Source organism: Sarcophilus harrisii, chromosome 6, assembly GCF_902635505.1.
Source record: "Sarcophilus harrisii chromosome 6, mSarHar1.11, whole genome shotgun sequence".
Taxonomy (NCBI): Eukaryota; Metazoa; Chordata; class Mammalia; order Dasyuromorphia; family Dasyuridae; genus Sarcophilus; species Sarcophilus harrisii.
The window spans coordinates 56657786-56678043 of NC_045431.1; the positions used below are offsets into that span (position 1 = coordinate 56657786).

Here is a 20258-nt window from a genome sequence, read left to right on the forward strand (position 1 = left end):
TTCCTACCTGCACAAGGCTGACTAGTTAGGTAAGGTAGGCTAATATGTTTTGCTGGTATGTAAGAGAAATCCTGATAAATAAAGAGGTAGGGGTGGTGGAGGCAAATACCACATACTGAATTTAGTCATTTCTATTTCTGAAGGATAGTTTCCAATGAAATGCATATGTCCTAAAGCTTAATCTTCATTTATAAAGCAACTGTTACCTAAACATAAGCTGAGAGGACAGGAGACCATTTTCCTAAGTAGCCTAAGAGAAACTGGGTAGTGGACCAAAAAAAAAAAAAAAAAAAAAAATCCACATCTGAGGTCAGTACCACAAACTAACAAACAACTGAAAACCAGGCAAATAAATAAATAAATACCCAATTTATAGATAGTCATAGACTTCTTATTAATCAATACCTCCTATTGAAGAGTACAGTGTACAGCAACCCAGCTGAAACAGTATTATTAGAAAATGATATAGTGAGCATTAGGATATATAATTCATGGTGCCTTCATTTGCTCAGACCATCGTGAAAAATCTATAAATCATTTTCTTGTGCATGTATTGCCTAAGTGCAATTTGTCATTTTGCATTACAGTGCTGCTCCAAGTCGTCAGTGCTTTTAATTCACTGTTTAGAGTTTAACAAAATGCTGCCCCTGACTGATGACTGAAAGGGCAGAAAGATGGGAAGCTCTATCCTGGCAAGCAGTTTCCACAAAATGGAGATGTGGATTCCTCCTTGAAACGTTTAGATAATAATGTAGTTTTACCCCTCTAACGCAACACCGTATCCTACCCTCTAAGAATAACGGCTGAACAGATCCCAGGTGATTTTAATGCAACACAAGGTAGCAATCAAAATAACCATTTGAAGCCAGTGAAATTATTTTTCTCAGTCCCAGAAACTCCTTTAAAAATGTAAAAGTCAATCTTGGATACTCAATATCTATATACATTATTCGTGGCAGTGGTCCAGCAGGAAAAATGCCTTCCCTACTTAGTTAGGTTTCACTGCTAAAAATAAGCGTATTTCATGCTTCCCCGCAAAAGATGCCCTTGGTATCCTGTCCTGATGAAATGCAGTTTAAATATCCTTCATGTTGGCTCTCCTCTCTGTGCCTGCCTTTCAAGATAAATGTCAGAGATCGCTTTTTCTAGTGGCTGAGTGAGTTTGGCGTTGGAAGGACCGTTAATTGTCACATCCAGACTTTATATAAATATGTACATATATGTATACAAAATTCGTGTATGTCTATATGTGTAAGTATACGCACCAATACAAATATGCACACAAATATACGTATTCGTTCAATTACAACACCTCTCTTAAATCTCTGGACACACGGCAATAATAAATAAATAAATAAAGGAACAAATTGCTTTCAAGTGGCCTTAAATTACAGCAAATACTCATTCACCCGTCCTCTAACAGGTTAACTTAGCTGCTCCCTCCTCCCTCCAGCTCCAAGGGCTCGGAGCACAGAAATCCTGCAGTCTGCTAGAGAAGTTTGAGACAATATTTCAAATAAACATTTGTTGCATTCCAGTGGTTCCCCCACCCCTCTATCCTTTGTTGTAGCAATTAGAAAGTCCAGTGAAAGTCCACTACCCTCCCTCAGATCCACAAGGACTGCCGGGATGTAAAAATAGATTTCGATAAGTACTGTATCTTTGCAATGATAAAAAACCTCGCCAGCCCAGCTCCGAGATTTCTGATTCCCACTGACTCAGGCGGTGGGAACGTTTACCATGGGAGTAAACACACACCAGATCTACCCCCCACCCCCACCCCATACGCCCATCCCTCCCCAGCATCTAGATCTCAACTCCACGGTCACTAAAGCTCCCTAGGAAAAAACATGGCTAGACTAGTTCTTCAGCCACTTCAAAGCGCGCCTTAGCCACAACGTTTAGTAGTACCTTACTGCATCCCTTGCAGGGGTAGGATGCTGAAGTTCGAGGCTGGGGGCGGGAAGGGAATGCAAACAGCGCCGCGGAAAGACAGTAAACAAACCATTTGCACTTTACTAGGCACTGCAAAAAAGCACCCCTACTTGAAAAAAAGAGCCAAGTTTAGTGAGGGGGGAGCAGGGATTTAGGAGTTCGGGGAAGGGAGCAAAGGCAGGTTCCATCAGCAGCACAGCCCTCCCGTCTGGACCGTGGGTCAGTACCAAGGACACCAGCCAAAGCAGAAAAGCAGGATGAGCCTAGATGGAGATAAGGGGGAGAGGGGAGGGAGGGATGGAGGGGAGGGGAGACAGAGGCTCTAGGGACCCTTTCAGTCCGCACTGCCGCCTCTTTCGAAAATACCCACCGTGCAGTAGTTCGGTTCCAGTCGAGCAACAGCCGCGGAGACTGGGATCACAATGAGCGCAGTTTATTCCTGAAGCGCATAGGCATTTTTTTTTTTTCCCCGCAAGCGGCTGAAAGATCCTCTTCAGAGGTCTTGAAAATCGGGAGAAAGAAGCAGAGCCTGGAAAGAAGCTTCTTATCTTTCCCTAGCCAGGGCTCTTGCGAGCAGCAACCTGCTTGTAGTGAACTTCTGCGGCCGCTAGGAGACGCCTGTAACCCATATTTGCAAAGGCTCCCCATTCAGCTACATCTGGTTAAGGAGGGAGTGGGGGGCGGGGATGGGGGGGTAGAGATGGAGGAAGGCAGCTTAAGTGGATGCAGTGGTTATTTACAGCTACATCTGCCTATATCTATTCGAATTCATTTTCATCCCTGTATGTTTTTTGGGACAGGACTCAGTCCATGGGAATTTCATTTGCATTTTAGAAAAAGAAACCCTCGATCCTTGTCAATCTGCATTGCCATTCAGATCTCTCTCTCTCTCTCTCTCTCTCTCTCTCTCTCTCTCTCTCTCTCTCTCTCTCTCTCTCTCTCACACACACACACACACACACACACACACTCACTCACTCATGCGCGCGCGCACACAACCACACACAAACATGCAGACATGTCCTTCTCTACGTGGATGTACACACATTAAGAAAGGACTGTCAGAAGGGGAGAAAATGTACCGGATTTGATGACTCAGCTTTAGGATCTCAAAATATTTTGTGTGTGTGTGTGTGTGTGTGTGTGTGTGTGTGTGTGTGTGTGCAGGGGAGTGAGAGAAGCGATTGGATAGCTGTATTAATATTCGGACACACCATAATCGCCTTTTCATCGATCCACAGGTCCTTTTATAAACTGTAGCTCCTTGCTCAGCCTCAGACGTGACGCTAAAACATTTCATCTGCTGCGGTTGCCTCTGGGTTCTGGTCCCCTCTTAAATTTACTGCAGCTGGGAAAGGATTAGCCATTTTCCCCCTGGCTCCCATCCTTGTAAACTGCTTAAAGTCGAGACCTATTCCCGTGAAAAGAAGTAGGAAGAAGGACTGGAGGAAATGTAAGAGATACATACTTTATAAAAGCGTGCAAGTGCATAATCAAAAAAAAAAAAAAAAAGTAGGGGAGAAATGCAGTATCCTTAGCCCTTAATAGCACCAAATTCTCTTTAAATATCCGTGCACAGATGCTTTGCGTTCCTCGGCAAGAGACATGCCCTTTGACTATATGGTGTAGTGATATTTTCTGGATCTTGTTCTACTCTGAATTTTTGAGAATTCTTTCTTCCGGAAAAAACGAAGAGGTGCAGGGCTTTTAAGTGCGTATGGGGAGCCAAATGATAGTTACAAACGACGACTGCTTTCTCGTTAAGAGTTAAGAAGATGCCTTTTCTCTGAACATTTTCTCCAAATGTTTCATTAAAAAATGAATAGTTCAGGGACTTAAATAGCACTATTTTAACTTTACATCACCCAAGTACAGAATGCTACAGTGGTACAGAATGGAAGAGGCACGTATACTGAGCTGTCCAAAAGCACTTTCCAGCATAGAAAGCTCCACTTTTAGCTTAGATTACCCGAATCACATACACACACACACACACACGCACACACACACACACACACATTTACTAATATCACAGAAGTACAAGTACATACAAATGCTATGTAGCTTGTGTATATATTTCTACAACCAGAACTCCCCGCTCCTGCTGCATTGGTCTTTTGCTTGGGTGAGGTAAATTTCCAATACAAGGTTTACTACACGGTGATGAAAGTCCATCTTGGTTACAGGGGGTTATCTCCTTTCTAAACAAGGAAGAAAATCGCTAGCTTTCTCTTTCCTCTCCTTTCCTTCTCTTCTCTTTCCTTTCCTTCCGCCTGTCGAGTTGCTGTACTACGCCGCGTGAGGCGTAGGGATATCTTAGGTGATTCACTGAGCCTTGATGTACTAGGCAGAAAAAGCTAAAAAGAGCATTTCAGCAAAGGATGGAGAGGTGTGGAGTAGAGATACGGTAGTGAAACTACTCTGTCATTTATCAGAGGACTCGCTTTGATTTCAGGTGCCAAGGAAAGTTAATCCATTCTGAGACTAACATTTTATGCAAGTAGCGATCATCTTTAAAAGGACAGAGAGATAGAAGCTGTCAGCACAAATCGTTTGGCGGGAACCTCTGGGCTTCCCAGAACCCTTCCCATTACCTTGGTCCCCTAACTCTTCGGTCTTCACCATAATCCTCATTCGACCTTTTGTTCAAACCCACCCTCTTCTTCCAAGAGCAGACTAATCCCTGGCAGCAAAATTATTTGCATTTGTATTATTTCCCTTACTGCTCTCAGTCGCGAGACCGTACTAGTTAAGCTTAAGTCAGTCAATTCACTGCAACTTCCCCCCCCCCCCCCCGGCCTTTTGCCTGGAGCCGAAAACAACTATTTCTATGTCACCGAGGGAGATGCAAAATGGGGAAGGGGGGAGGCTCAGTTAGCATGCTAGGAAACACCTCTCCAAGGAGAGAACATTGCTGTTTTTGCTATGATGCATTAGTGTTGCTGATGCAAATAGGGGAACCTCTATTCCCCATGCACTGTCTGCAGCAGGGGAATATTAAGTTTCCGAAGCAGAGGTTCCCCTAGCAAGCGCTTCGGGACCTGCAGGGTTATTCTCGCTCTCACACTCACACACACATTCCCAGACCTGTTCTGGAACCAAACTCTCCTCCTCCCAGCCCAGTTGCCTGATGACGTCCATGCTTGACGTCCGGTCTATCCAATCAGTTTCTACCCCAGTGGGTGTTGCTGCTTGGCAATTGGTTGGCAGATGGAGGGCGCTGCGCAAAAACAGAGAAGCCGAGCGCTCGGAGCTCAGAAACTGCCAGCAGAGATCCCAGAAGCTGCATTTAAGACTGAAGGAGGGAAGCAGAGAAGAGAGAGATAGGCTAGAGACAGAGAGGGAGAGGGAAAGAGAGAGGGGGGGAGAGGGAGAGGGAAAGAGATTAGGAAGAAACGGCAGGCAAGAAACTGCTCACCACATTTTTAAAGAACAAGGCTGAAGAAGAGGAGAAGAGATTGGAAATGCCCCTAAATGTAAACAAGGGGAGAGAAATATCAAGAAGAGAAATTCAACCAGAAAACCGAATGGAATGAAAGTTTCATGCTGCAAAGCACTGGTGCTTTTTTTCTACATAAAATTTTGCTGGTTATAAACATTTTTTTTTGGCTTGTGCTTTTTACCAGTGGTTTATTATTATTATTTTTTTTTTTAATTAAGAGGCATGTTCAACGGCTCCAGCGGCATCTCTCCCTTCTGCTCCTCTTCTTCCTCCTCGTTCTGCTTTTCCTTCTCCTCCTCCTCCTCCTTCTCCTCCTCCTCTTTTTCCTCCTCCTCCTCCTCCCATCAGCAGGAAGACAAACCGAGGACAGTCTTGAAATACCGAAATTTCCTCCTTGGGATTTGCCTGCACTGCCCTGCGCCAAGACTATCGGAATAAATAAAAGAAGCTGAAATACTGTATTATCATTATCTTATTAATTGGCCAGTGGTAAGATTACAGATGAGGAGAGGGGACGTTTGCCTTCCTTCGTGTGCCAAGCGCGAAAAAGGAGAGGCTGTATGGTGGGGGCTAGAACCCTAAAATGAATCAAAAGGAATACTAAATCTTTCCAAGACACCCCAGCCCCGGCAGTCCTGCCACATAGTGCACTTTTATTCGTATTTTTGGAGGATTTTGCTAGGGGGTGGGGTGCTTGGGGGGCTTTTGGCTGCGGAGAAACCTTTCCCTTTTTCCCCATTGGAGATGATTGTGCTATTATTTTTTGCCTTGCTCTGGATGGTGGAGGGAGTCCTCGGCCAGCTGCACTACACGGTGCAGGAGGAGCAGGAGCATGGCACGTTCGTGGGCAATATCGCCGAAGATCTGGGCTTGGACATTACAAAACTTTCGGCTCGCCGTTTCCAGACGGTCCCCAATTCGAGGACCCCTTACTTGGACCTTAACCTGGAGACCGGGGTGCTGTACGTGAACGAAAAGATAGACCGCGAACAGATCTGTAAACAGAGCCCTTCGTGCGTCCTGCACCTGGAGGTCTTTCTGGAGAACCCGCTGGAGCTGTTTCGGGTGGAGATCGAAGTGTTGGACATTAATGACAACCCGCCAGCCTTCCCAGAACCCGACCTGACCGTGGAGATCTCAGAGAGTGCCACACCGGGCACCCGCTTCCCACTGGAGAGCGCCTTCGACCCAGACGTGGGCACCAACTCCCTGCGCGACTACGAGATCACCCCCAACAGCTACTTTTCTCTTGACGTCCAGACCCAGGGCGATGGCAACCGTTTCGCCGAGCTGGTACTGGAGAAACCGCTGGACCGGGAGCAGCAGGCGGTGCACCGCTACGTGCTGACCGCCGTGGACGGGGGAGGTGGAGGAGAAGGAGGAGGGGCAGGAGGCGCCGGAGGAGGGGGCTCACCCCCTCAGCAACAGCGCACGGGCACGGCCCTGCTCACTATCCGAGTGCTGGACTCCAACGACAACGTGCCCTCCTTCGACCAACCCGTTTACACCGTGTCCCTGCCTGAAAACTCGCCCCCGGGTACTCTGGTCATTCAGCTGAACGCCACGGACCCAGATGAGGGCCCGAACGGTGAGGTGGTGTACTCCTTCAGCAGCCACATCTCCCCGAGGGCGCGGGAGCTCTTCGGGCTGTCCCCTCGTACCGGCCGCCTGGAGGTGAGTGGGGAGCTGGACTATGAAGAGAGTCCCGTCTATCAGGTGTATGTGCAAGCCAAGGATTTGGGGCCCAACGCCGTGCCGGCACACTGCAAGGTACTCGTGCGGGTGCTGGACGCCAATGACAACGCGCCCGAGATCAGCTTCAGCACAGTCAAGGAAGCTGTGAGTGAGGGCGCGGCACCCGGCACGGTGGTCGCCCTGTTCAGTGTGACTGACCGCGATTCTGAGGAGAACGGGCAGGTGCAGTGTGAGCTGCTGGGGGACGTGCCGTTCCGTCTCAAGTCCTCCTTCAAAAACTACTACACTATCGTGACCGAGACCCCGCTGGACCGGGAGGCCGGGGACTCGTACACCCTGACAGTGGTGGCGCGGGATCGCGGCGAGCCGGCGCTGGCCACCAGCAAGTCCATCCAGGTGCAGGTGTCGGACGTGAACGACAACGCTCCGCGCTTCAGCCAGCCTGTCTACGACGTGTATGTGACCGAGAACAACGTGCCGGGCGCCTACATCTACGCCGTGAGCGCCACCGACCGAGACGAGGGGGCCAACGCCCAGCTCGCCTATTCCATCCTGGACTGTCAGATCCAGGGCATGAGCGTTTTCACTTACGTGTCCATCAACTCGGAGAACGGTTACTTGTACGCGCTGCGCTCCTTCGATTACGAGCAGCTCAAGGACTTCAGCTTTCAAGTGGAAGCCCGGGACGCGGGCAGTCCCCTGGCCCTGGCCGGCAACGCCACCGTCAACATCCTCATCGTGGACCAGAACGACAACGCTCCCGCCATCGTGGCGCCCCTGCCCGGGCGCAACGGGACCCCGGCGCGCGAGGTGTTGCCGCGCTCCGCGGAGCCTGGCTACCTTCTCACCCGGGTGGCGGCGGTGGACGCGGACGACGGAGAGAACGCCCGCCTCACCTACAGCATCGTGCGGGGCAACGAGATGAGTTTGTTCCGCATGGACTGGCGCACGGGGGAGCTCCGCACCGCGCGCAGGGTCCCGGCCAAGCGCGACCTCCAGCGGCCTTACGAGCTGGTGATAGAGGTGAGGGACCACGGGCAGCCCCCGCTGTCGTCCACCGCGACGCTGCAGGTGCAGCTGGTCGACGGGGCGGTGGAACCCTTGGGCGGCGGCGGGGGGGGCGGAGCAGGAGGGGGTCCCGGCGGAGAGCACCAGCGCCCCAGCCGCTCGGGCGGCGGGGAGACCTCGCTGGATCTCACCCTCATTCTCATCATCGCCCTGGGGTCAGTGTCTTTTATCTTCCTGCTGGCCATGATCGTGCTGGCCGTGCGCTGCCAGAAGGAGAAAAAGCTTAACATATACACGTGCCTGGCCAGCGATTGCTGCCTCTGCTGCTGCTGCTGCTGTGGGGGCGCGGGCGGCGGGAGTTCCTCCTGCTGCAGCCGTCAGGCTCGGGCGCGCAAAAAGAAGCTCAGCAAGTCGGACATTATGTTGGTTCAGAGCTCCAATGTGCCCAGCAACCCCGCGCAGGTACCAGTAGAGGAGTCCGGAGGCTTCGGCTCCCACCACCACAACCAGAACTACTGCTATCAGGTCTGCCTGACTCCGGAGTCTGCCAAGACCGACCTGATGTTCCTCAAACCCTGCAGCCCTTCCCGGAGCACTGACACTGAGCACAACCCCTGCGGGGCCATCGTCACTGGCTACACTGACCAGCAGCCCGACATCATCTCCAACGGCAGCATACTGTCCAACGAGGTAAGGCTCAAGCGAAAGGACCACCATCTATCATCTCCTCCATCAGAAAGCCTCCTCTAGCCCGGCACATCCATCACTGGTGCACCGTACTCTCTCTCTCGCCTCGGCTGCCCTGTGTATCTATTTATTTATTTAATTTATTTATTTTTAGGATCTTAGCTTCCTTGTAATGTTGGGGAAGAGGCTGGCACTCTCCTTCCTCCTTGTATAATCAGATGCCCCCGATCCTCTGTGCATTCTCCTCTCCACAATTATTTCGATTCCCCTTCTCCTGTACCCTTTTCTCCACTTTTCCTCCTCCCCCCCCCCCACTTCCCTCCTCTCTTCCTTCTTTCAAACTCCCTTTCTGTCCATTAAGTTCCCAGAAAGCCAGTGTGGGGAGGAGGAAAAGGGAGGAATGGAGGGGGAGTGAGTTCCAACACACATTCAAACATCTTTCCTGCTTTCTGCGTCTGTCTGTCCCAGTGTTTAATAAAGTGGATTCTCATTTGCTTTGTTTATCAATGCTTTCAATCGCCTGTAAACAGAAGCTAAAGTGTGTTTTAACTCTACACAGTTGTCCAAACTCAAATGTACCTTTGATCGAATGAGTTCCCTTTCTTCTGAACTCCCATTGTAAAAAGAGCCAGCCAGCAGTTCTCTACTCTGGACAGCAACACAGACACTGTTGCAGCCACATGCCCACACCGTGTGAATTTGAATGAAGCTGGTCTGGCACTGCCCGTTGCTAGATTAGACTAAAGGGATGGTTTCACAATCTTCAGTCCAGCTATATTTCTCTTAGTGAATGACCAACCTCTTGCTTTTCTTGCCACTGTTCTTTGATCTTTCGATGCTGTTAGCATTCTTCTTAAAAGCATTTGGCCAAGCAATCCAGATTTAGTTTTTTTTAAAAAGATGGAGAAAGGGCAAAGAGCAAAAATGGGGGTGGGGGTTTGGAGTGGGGCAGAGAATGTGTGAGAAGTTGGTTTAGACCCAAGAATGTGTGTGCCCATGAAAGTGTGTATGCTGTGTGGGAAAAAAAGAGTGCAGTGGTTGACTGAAAGAGAAAAGGACCTCTGGGGTTTTATGAACTCTTCTCTTGGCAGGTGCTTTACTCACTTTGAGAATTAGAGCTTATTAATTGACTTTTCATGACTATTTGTATTACTCATTTGTATGGAAGCACATTTTGAAAATAAAGTGACAAAAAGAATTTCCATGAAAATATTCAAACTTTTTTCTTATTAAGAGTGTGCTGTTTATTTTTATTGCATTAACTAAGTATTCACTCCAACACATTTATTGGGCCAATGAAGAGAGATTATACATTAAAAAAAAAAAAGAAAAAGAAAAAGGTTAACATTAGCAGCTATGGGTAGAGTGGTATATGCCTCATTTAAAATTAAAATCACCTTTGAAATTTGAGGTCATTTAAAAATAGTCTTTTTTTTTTCCTTGCAAAGTCTAGCTTTATCCCCAACTCCCACCCCTTTCATCTGCCAGGCTCCTCACCTTCAACAGAACTAAAAAAATCAGTTTATAATGTATGCATGGCTGCAAGTTTTCTACCTCCCTTTCACTTTTCCTCCAGCCATTAGTTTGAGGTCTCAAGATAGCCTCTCTAAGTGTTCAGATATGTAGCAATGGATGCATATCTGCTTTTGAGGCTATTGTTTTCTTTTCTTTCTTTCTTTCTTTCTTTTTTTTTTAACATTTGGAGTTCAAATGCTTTTGATTTATTTTTTCTAGACTAAACATCAGCGAGCAGAGCTCAGTTATCTAGTTGACAGACCTCGGCGGGTAAACAGGTATGGAATAACTTTGCTCCTAGAGTGGTGTGTGAAGACTTTGTGACCTTCTTAGTGATAATATAAAGTAAGAAGGGCAAAAAGAAGAACTTTAAAAACATAGAATTGAACAAAAATGAAATCATAATTACACTGATGTTTAGGAATCAATATAGTAACACAACTTGTATGTCTTTGCTTCATTTACACATAGGTAATTTAACTTAGTTTTCTATAAATCCACACACCTTGGCACCTTCTAACATTATGTACTAACTGATCTGGGTGTGATTTTATGTAAGGGACAAGAGCAAATAATTTTAAAATATGGGTACTCTGGATGGCAACAATAATAGGAATGTGATTCAGTGAAATCAGCAAATGGACTATTATTAGTCATTATTATTATTATGATTATTAGTGCTGATTGCTTTTCAAGCTTAATTAAGAATAAGAAAATCAGCATCTTGCAAAACTACATGCTAGCAAAAGATCTGTACACATGCAGCACCATCTGTGGCCATGTGATGGCAGAAGAATATTTTCCCAGTTTCTTCTTTATGATGTTTATTCTAATACTAACATTTTTTGCACTTCTAGTTCTGCATTCCAGGAAGCTGACATAGTAAGTTCTAAGGACAGTGGACATGGAGACAGTGAGCAAGGAGACAGCGACCATGACGCCACCAACCGGGGTCAGTCTTCTGGTGAGTGTGACCTTAGGTGACTAGAAATGTTTGCCTTTTAGAAAAAGATCCAGAGAGTATAATCTTTGAGGTAGTTTCATGAATGTTATCTATGTATGTATGTATACATATATGTATGTATGTATGTATATATATGTATGTATGTATATATATACACATACACATACATATGTCCAAAATGTATGTTTATATGTATCATGCAGAAAGGCATAGATCAGGAAGTAATATGATGCTTTTTTGACAGTCTTTAAAAAGGTAGATAAGTATTGTAACTTATGTAGAAGTAGATTTGGTTTAAATATAATTTTTTTTGGGGGGGAATAGTCTGGATTGGAATATCTAAGTCTTATATTTGTAAGGGAATTGAAGAAATCATCTTTTTTTTTTCCCCCAAAGTAAAAAAACATTAATTTTTCATTCTATAGATCAAACAACTAAAACTTAGAGATGCTAAGGTCAAGTCACTTATCAAAAGTCACACACTCTATAAATCATGGATTGAGGTAGAAGCTACTTCTCTTTCTTCATGAAGCAATGAAATTGCCACTATATCAAGTACTAGACAGGACATGAGATAAAATTGTCCCTAAGCGAATGGAATGCATATTTGGAACATTGCTGTTCTTAATATATTTTGGTGGTCAGTTTTAGAAAATGTGATGTGATAATGTATTTATGATTATCTTTTCCTCTACATGGTGTATTAATGTTGTTTATCTCATAGGTTTCTAATCCATGATTTTTGCAGACATAGAGATAAAGATATTTCAATTCTAACATGTTAGCGGAATCATTGAAAGGCCTGATTTTCTATCTCTATAAATATTTTAGATTTCTAATTTGGGGTTCATAGTTTGTATTTTGTAGAAAGAGAAACAAGACAGCCAATACTATTCTTGTGACTACTAATAATATATGTCGCTTGACCATTCATGTTCAGCAAAGTTTGAGAAGACTTCTTTGTCCTGTTTCATTTGGGACCATAGAATTATGGACAAGTCTGAGTCCTTATATAAACTGTTATAGGGACCCCCCACTCCCTTATATAACATCGTGTTCAGAATCACTGAGCAGTATTGGAGCAGTGTAGCAAGGGGTTTTATACTTCCCCAATTCTCTTGGCTGTGGTGGTTGCCACAGGCCTCCTACTTGGCTAATATGTAGTGTGTCTGCTGCTGCCCTTTGCCTTGGGAAACCCAGGCTGGAGGAAGGGAAAAAAAGGAGGAGCTGCTCAAGGGTCCTTTATGTTACTGCAAGTCATTAATATGCAGACCTAATGAGACTTGAGAAGTGCCAAGAGTCCCTGGAGGTCCCTGCCCCTTGCGAGCCTTCACGCTAAGTGAACAGAGCATCTATTTAGTGTCTGGGAACCTGACAACAAACCAGATCTTGCCAGAAGTTTTATCTGAGGACAAAGTCCCTTTCATTTTTGGCCTATATATGGGATATGATTTATTGTTTTCTTTTAAAAAGCTATGTATTTTGATTTTCCCATTCCTTTTTTTTTTAGAAAAAAAAAATAGGGTTTCTGATACAGCAGTGAGCACTCTGGTTAGTTTTATTTTTGTGTTTTAATTAAAGCAGTATCATCTCTAAGTTTATTTAGATGCATTTCTTTCTTTTTTTTGTCACAATTTACCACACAATTCCCGTGTCAATGAACATTTCTAATAGTTTAGACCATCAGACATAATTAGCTATAATAACTTAACAGGAGAGGAGGAATAAATAGCTGCAAAAAGAGTTGCATTTGAAAGATGGATGGGAATTTAATCTTATTGTTGTATCTTCCTAGTAGCTATTTTATTTTAGAAGAACCAAGGATTGCCACTGTGGTAATGTTTCTGACAAATTCTCCCTGAGGCCACAAAGCATTTGAAAAAAAATTAAAATGCTCCAATATGAACTCCTGGGACATATGACAAACTGAAGCTATTTGTTCATTCTTTCTTTTTTTCTTTCCTTTATCTTATCTTTCTTTTTTTTAATCAAAATAAAAACTTTCTTATTATAAAATTAAGATTGAAAATTACTCTTTTGAAAGTATATTTATTCATTTTGTGGGAATCCACAAAATGTGTGATGCAATATTAAATATTAGGAACAAAATCACTTATGATATAAATATATACTTTAATGAGATGTAATCCCTCCAATGATAATTTTTACTATTAAAAAAAGCAAACAACAGCTGCTTCTATATATTGAAGGGTATTGGAGTGGATGGAACACTAGGTTCAATTCCCCTTCTGACTTATAGTTGTTGTGTCTCTCATGGTAATCCACTTAATTTATCAGTGCTCAAAGTAAGTTTCCAGGACTATTAGTATAAGAGAAAATTCATGCTGGGTTTTCATAAGTTAAGAAAGTTTTTCAATTGGAACTACCCTATACTAGTGAAATCACAGGTCTTGTCTATCTCCTATGCATTGAATATTAAAATTATTTTCTTTTAAAATCTTACAATAAGCTGTCTTTACAGAATATATTGCAAACCACTACGACTGTTAAACTCCCCCAAAGAAAGATATCATATTGATAATTTCTTTTTTAAAAAATCCTATTTCCTTCTTTTAATCTGAGGATAAATATAGATGATATATCAGAAATGTAAGGAATCTACAGGTTTGCAGAGTAAGAAAAACAAATATTTAATGAAATTTAGCAGTTTCCTTAATCCAAAATTGATGCAATTAACAGATTATCGGGCAAAGAAATATTGGACAGATATATTTATACTTTTATTATACACACATACACGCACATATACATTCTTATATACCCACCATTAATTGACTTTTATGTGGTTGTCCTTCTGGACTTCTTTTCTTTTGAGTTTTCCCATTTCTATTCATAAAAATGTAGATAAAGAAATTCAAAGCATTGATCTCTTTCTGTTATTTATCTATCTATCCATCTATCCTTCTATCTATGTATCTGTCTCTCTGTCTCTGTCTGTCTGTCCATCTGTCTGTCTATCTATCTGCCATCTATGCTCTTTGTTGAGCTTTTTCTCCCTTTCCTTTTCTCCTCCTGAGGGAGGCTCCTCACAGCCATAGATTATCACCAATCTTTTGCACAGAGGAGCTTCACACATGCTGGCAGCTGCAGAGAGAATCACATGAGCTTTGTCAGTTTCCCTCTGCACCTGGCCCCATGTGGGGAAACTCTTCTGCTTGATCACTGCTCTGTGGCACTTTCTGTCTATAGCCTTGTCAAGGTGCTTCCCGAGGTTTTCAGTGTGCTATTGATGTATTGCTTAGGTATGGCAGGGAGCCAGGGAAATGTGGTAGGTTCATGCATAAGCAGCTCTAGGGAAAATCCGAATTAACTATCCTTAAAATCACTAAGATATTCAATATGTTTAAAAAATACTCTGAAATGATTTGTGATTTGAGAAAGTGTGCCAATAACTTGAAGAAAGGAGACTTTTGTTGATTTACAAAGCTAATAAAGCATCCTGGGGGAGTAAGGACCCAAATATTCCCAATGTTGTTGGTTTATCTGAGATGTATATAATATCATTTATTTATATACATTAATTATGGATGGCAATGGACTAAGCCATGAATGAAGTTATATTTCTTAGTATTTTGTAGGAAAAAGGTTGAAAAGGCAATCCCAAATAAGGATGTATGTTGGTATAAATAGTTTTCCGTGTCACCAAGTAGATACAGATGCATGATCAACAGGGCTCAGATCAACTCATTTTATATGGGATTCTAACAAATGTTCAGTTATTTGTGGTTTTTTGCCCTTTTGAATTTTAACTTCTGTTCCATTGGCTTACTTCACTCATTAGCTTCAGAGGCTATCTTTCAGGAAACTGGGAGAGTATTTGGTAGAAATTCCTGGAAGTATGTCTCCTATAGGAAATAATGAGAAGAGGCTGACTTTTGGTACTGCTACAAAAGTAAAATGTCCTTTGCATTGAAATCAGTCTATTTAAATGAAAATAATTGCTAAGAAAGTTGTTTTTCATCTTGATGTCTAATGTTTCATATAAGAATTTAATTTAAAAATCTCCTTCCCCTGAATTGCAAATAAAGCATGTTTTTTGCTTCATTTTTTCATTGGTGACATAATATTTAAAAAAATACAACAACCAAGAATTCAGGTGAAGATTCAGAGATATCTTCCTTTTTCCACTCCCTTCAAAATCTAGATGCAGGCAAATCATCTTCTATGTTGTTATGGGGGAAAGACAGGTTGCAACTTGTCCACTGTGTGGAAAGGTTGCTTTCTGGTTTCTGGTGAAGTGCTATGATACAAATTGATATGGAAAAAATATCTGTAAATGAAAGAAAAAGAAAAAGATGAAGTGTTAGCAGAGAAATTAGGGGGGGAAATTCTCCTAGGTTGGGCAATTTTATGATAAATCTAGAGGACAAGTCTATTCTCCATAAATGTTTGTAAGTATTGTGATGGTGATGTCTTTAAAAGTAGTGTGGGAAGATTTTTTTAATTTTCAACTTCAATTCGTTTTATGTTTTTAAATATCTTTGCTTTCCAATTAATATCTGATTGCCTTAGAGTTAAAATACCTAAAAGTAGGACTGAAGGTGACCTAGAAAAGTGAAAAATGTTGATATCCTTGATATTTATTTAAACAATTCAATGATTGTATATTATATGTGTGTGCAAGTTCTTTGAATGATTAAAAATGATATGCATAATTTTGGGAAATTAGATTCAATAGAAAAATAGCACAAATTGCAGGCAGATTGTCATATTTTTGAAATTACAATTTGTTTTCAGTTGTGATTTTCTATTTTCCTTAATCATAAGAGAAGACTTACTCCGTAGCTGAAAAATAGGTATTTTGAATTTTGACTAAATATATCTTTGCATAACAGGCAGTCTATCACATCAGCTGTCATGCATCTTGCTAGAAATTATTTCTGAATGGTGAAAAAATAAATATGTAGGGAAACCGATTTTAGAGGAAAAGATATTCTGAAATCATTTTCAAACTGACCAAAATATTGAGAAATCAGTGTATTTCTGCTATGTAATCTCTCTTGGTTTTGATATACTGAGGATATTATAAGAATTAAATAGCAAGTATTAAATTAAGCTTTCTTCCTGGATTTTTCATTTGTGCTCAAATTTAAGAAAAAATCAGATTTTTTTAGTGTTTAGTTTGTAGAGCACTCTATATTAGTACCTAGTAAATCTATTCATAATTAATGTGTATTTAGAATGCATAAGCAAAACATAACATAATACTGTGTATTTGTTAATTGTCAGTATCTATGTAACTTAAATTGGTAATTTTTGGTGGATTGTTTAGGTTTTTGTACTGAGATTTTTAAAAATCTGAAATGCTTACAATGTGTGAGGATAGTTTTCTCTTAGAAATCAGGGCCTTTGCTTACACAGCCATTCTAGTTGTTTGCTTTGCCTTGCTGTGCTCTAAAGACTGTTACTTTCCCAAAGAAAAATAAACAGAGGGTTTTTCTCTGCTTATTGAAACATCCAATCTCAACTATTTATAGCCACTTGAACTCATTTTATAACAGAATTCCAGAGTTTCCAAAAGAAAGGTTATTTTAGAGGGTCAAAGGAAATTTTTATACTTTTACTAGAGTGATTATATGAACATATTGAAAAATACTACAGAATTTAAAAAAGAAGAAAAGAAAAAAGAACCAAGGAGCTTTCTAGACAATTGCTTTCTCTGACCAAATACTCTGTTATTGCAAAAGCGAAGGATTTTTGACAGAATCTGAGGTTTAATCCATGGCATTATGAACATTTGCTTTTTATAACAAATATTAATTCTTGTAATTTGAAAATCCTTCCAGAAAACAATGTCTGTTTTTAACAAGAAAAACCACAACAGTCATGATAGTGATAAATGGCATTATCTTACACTTTAAGAATTGCAAAACCCTTTGCATATATTATCTCATGTGATCTTAACAATAATCCTGTGAAGAAGGTTCTTATAGTATTATTTTACATATGAATACACTGAGGGATGATTTAAGTGACTTTCCCAGGTTCACTTGGCAATTCACATGGCAATTGTCTCAATTATCATGCAAAATGTCTATCTCTCTATCCACTAACAAACAAGCTTCCACATGACACATATTCTTTTCCTTTAACCGTTTGCTAAATGCACAGTGAACATGTTCTTCAACTAATACTGACTGATAACTTTGTTAATCTAGACCTACAGTTATTAGGAGATTTTCAGTTGCATGTTAAAAAGCAAAGAATGGAAAAAAAAAAAAAAAGGCACAACCTCAAAAGAAAATATTAAATACAAGAATACAGATATATAGGAAATAATGGAGAAGTAAAACAAGTACACAAAAAAGGAAAGATGGTAATTAAAAACCTATGCAGCTATCGTTGAACATAATATCCTTAGAATTCTTGCTTAATATGCTAGAGGCTACATTTCTTTTCCTTCAAAAAGGAAATTCAGCAAACATATAAGAGTAGCCTAGGAAAAAAGACAGAGATTAGTAACTAATATCAAAGTAGCTCTTTAAAAACACCTAATTGTTATTAAATTTAAAAAATCAAGATTAAAGGTCTTTTGTTTTTACATATTTTAAAAATTATATTGCTTTGGAAAAAAGCATCAAACCTCCAGAGAGGGGTGTGTGTGTGTGTGTGTGTATGTATATGTATATTTGCAAATCATCAATACTTCTTCAGCTTGCAGTCTTAAAGTGATACCTGGCCATTGCAAGGTGAAGTGCCTAGTCCATGGTCATCCAGATGATTTTAAGACAGAGACATTTTTGAATGTAGGTCTTTCTGACTCTACAGTTAGCTTTCTTGCCATTATGTCACATGGTTAAATATTAACAGTTTCCTCAACTTGACATGAAGTTGGGCACACATAAAATGTCTTTTTGTTAGAGGGTGACTTAATTATAATAATTTCCTTGGTAGAGATTGAAAATATCATTTATATGACCTTGTGAATGAAACTACCAGTTTTATCTGATACTTGCCTATTCCTTTTGATCTTTATGGCTCATATGTTAAAATAACTATTTCTTGTCCTGCCTAGATGGCTGGAAGTTACATTAGGAGAATTGTCATTTTCATTAATACTTCTTTTATCAAAATATGACTTATGAGCTTTCTTGTATTCTATAGGAATTTTAGTCAAAGGCACACCAGGGAGATTTAACTCTTCTTAATTTTCTTAATTAATGAAACATATCTTCCATCCCCTGCACTATTTTCCTCTTTGTTTTCCATTCCTCCTGATAGAAATAGTATAAAAGACTGAGCTTGTCAAAGGTCTTCTATACCATTTTGAGTTTCTTTATGCTATTTCTAGTTTCTTCTATAATCCAAGCTTCAATTCACATTTGCATTCCTCAACAGCTGACTGCTCACTAATTTATTTCCAGACTTCTGCATACCAATTATCAATGGAATGTTAGAATTGGAGGCAGACTTGGTATCGTACATAGCTTAATTTAAAATAAAAAAGCCATTATAAAATGAGATTAATATGTGATAAGAACCCTGGATTTTCTTCCTTTATAAAAAAACCATTTACCTAAATAACTGCTCTTATCTCCTGAGTACTTGTGGATAATACAGAAGTGTTTCCTATTTCTGGGAAGGAAAATAAAATGTATTTTTTTCTATTTTCATCATACCTATTTCTCTCTTATGATGCAGGATAAGCTAGAATTTTAAATAATAATAATAGTAATGGCTCATAAGCGTAGGTTAGTCAAGATCTGATTAATTAATTAAAGCTAATCTAATAATCATTTCAGCCAAATCTTTATTTTGCTTTCTTTTGGTTTTAATTGAAAATAGAGTATATTCCACCATTCCTCAAAAGGGAGGTACTAATAATTTAATAACTAAAATTGAGTTTTGAAATATAGTTCATGAATGCTTGTCCACACTTAACAGAAACATAAAACTGATTTTTCTTTGTCATCCCAAATTGGGAGTTAAGTGATAAACAGTATTTGATACCATCAGAGACACAAATAGGAATTTTTCCCAGCGAGGCAAGTACCATAAACCATGCCTGGATGCAAGACATGAAACTGTTGGGCATGGGGTTGGTAGGGCAGGACAGAAGAGGAGCTTACTCAGACCTAGGTCTGAGAACTGACTATCTTTAATTAATTACAAGTTATAAACTAACCCATATTGATGTACCAGCCTTCTAAACTTGACTCTGAACAAAACCTTAATTCCTCACCCCTAACTTACACCTGTATGCCACTCAAAAAAGAATGCTCATCTTACTTAATCTCATATGTTTGCTTGACTTCCCAATAGAAACTATTTTGTATCATGCCATTCAGAGGAAGTCTTTGGGAATGGCATTTTCATTTGAAACCTTAATGGCATTAAAGTATTTGTAAATAAACAGCATTAAGTTGGCTGGAACAAATATTTGTTGGTATAGAACAAGTAATAACCTATTTGTCAATAGGATCTACAGCTAGGTTCACTCTGTATTTTGGCTCTGGAGTGTCACTAATTATAATAATTTGCTATAGAATTCTTTCCAGGTAGTGAGTTGTAATTAGATGGTGATAATATGGACTATATTGTCATCAGGAATATCCTCTTAAAGAGTTATTAAGTAGATGTAAAAATGGATTTTTTCCTTGTTAAGAAAATGAATTTCATTTAGATATTTCAGCTGACCAAGGTATGCTAATTTTCCTGATCTTTCTATGGGATTCTCATTTTGCTCTATGTCAGAATTTCAAAATATACTTTTAAAACCTCACAGTTCTCCCTTTTAAATAACACCTCCATTAAAATACCAGTAGAAAGTAATGTTCAGTAATCATCATTTAAAAGTTAGAAAAGTCTTTCATCTGAGTTATTTCAGTATCATATTTTCTAGAGGATCATAAGTGTTCTATTCCCCACCCACCCCCAAATCTGATAACTCCCTTGCTTGTTCTGAATAATATCAATCCCATTATTTTTCTCAGGGACCTTAATGAAATGAACCATGGCTTTTCAGTAGTCTGCCTACCAGAAATTGCTTTT

General features: G+C 40.8%; 1 protein-coding gene and 1 long non-coding RNA gene across 2 annotated transcripts in view; one reads left to right on the top strand and one right to left on the bottom strand.

The window, feature by feature from the left end:
- Window positions 1-2813, bottom strand: part of LOC116419761 — a 45057-nt gene extending 42244 nt beyond the window's left edge. The window contains exon 1 of the long non-coding RNA XR_004230059.1: window positions 2306-2813. This is a non-coding gene — a long non-coding RNA (uncharacterized LOC116419761). The remainder of the gene's footprint in view (window positions 1-2305) is intronic.
- Window positions 2814-5173: 2360 nt separating this feature from the next.
- The window catches only part of PCDH10 (protocadherin 10), a 58747-nt gene continuing 43662 nt past the window's right edge, over window positions 5174-20258 (top strand). Inside the window, exons 1-3 of the mRNA XM_031944121.1 lie at window positions 5174-8770; window positions 10502-10560; window positions 11140-11246. Of these exons, the coding sequence (XP_031799981.1) occupies window positions 6122-8770; window positions 10502-10560; window positions 11140-11246 (2815 nt within the window). The 5' untranslated portion in view covers window positions 5174-6121. The remainder of the gene's footprint in view (window positions 8771-10501; window positions 10561-11139; window positions 11247-20258) is intronic.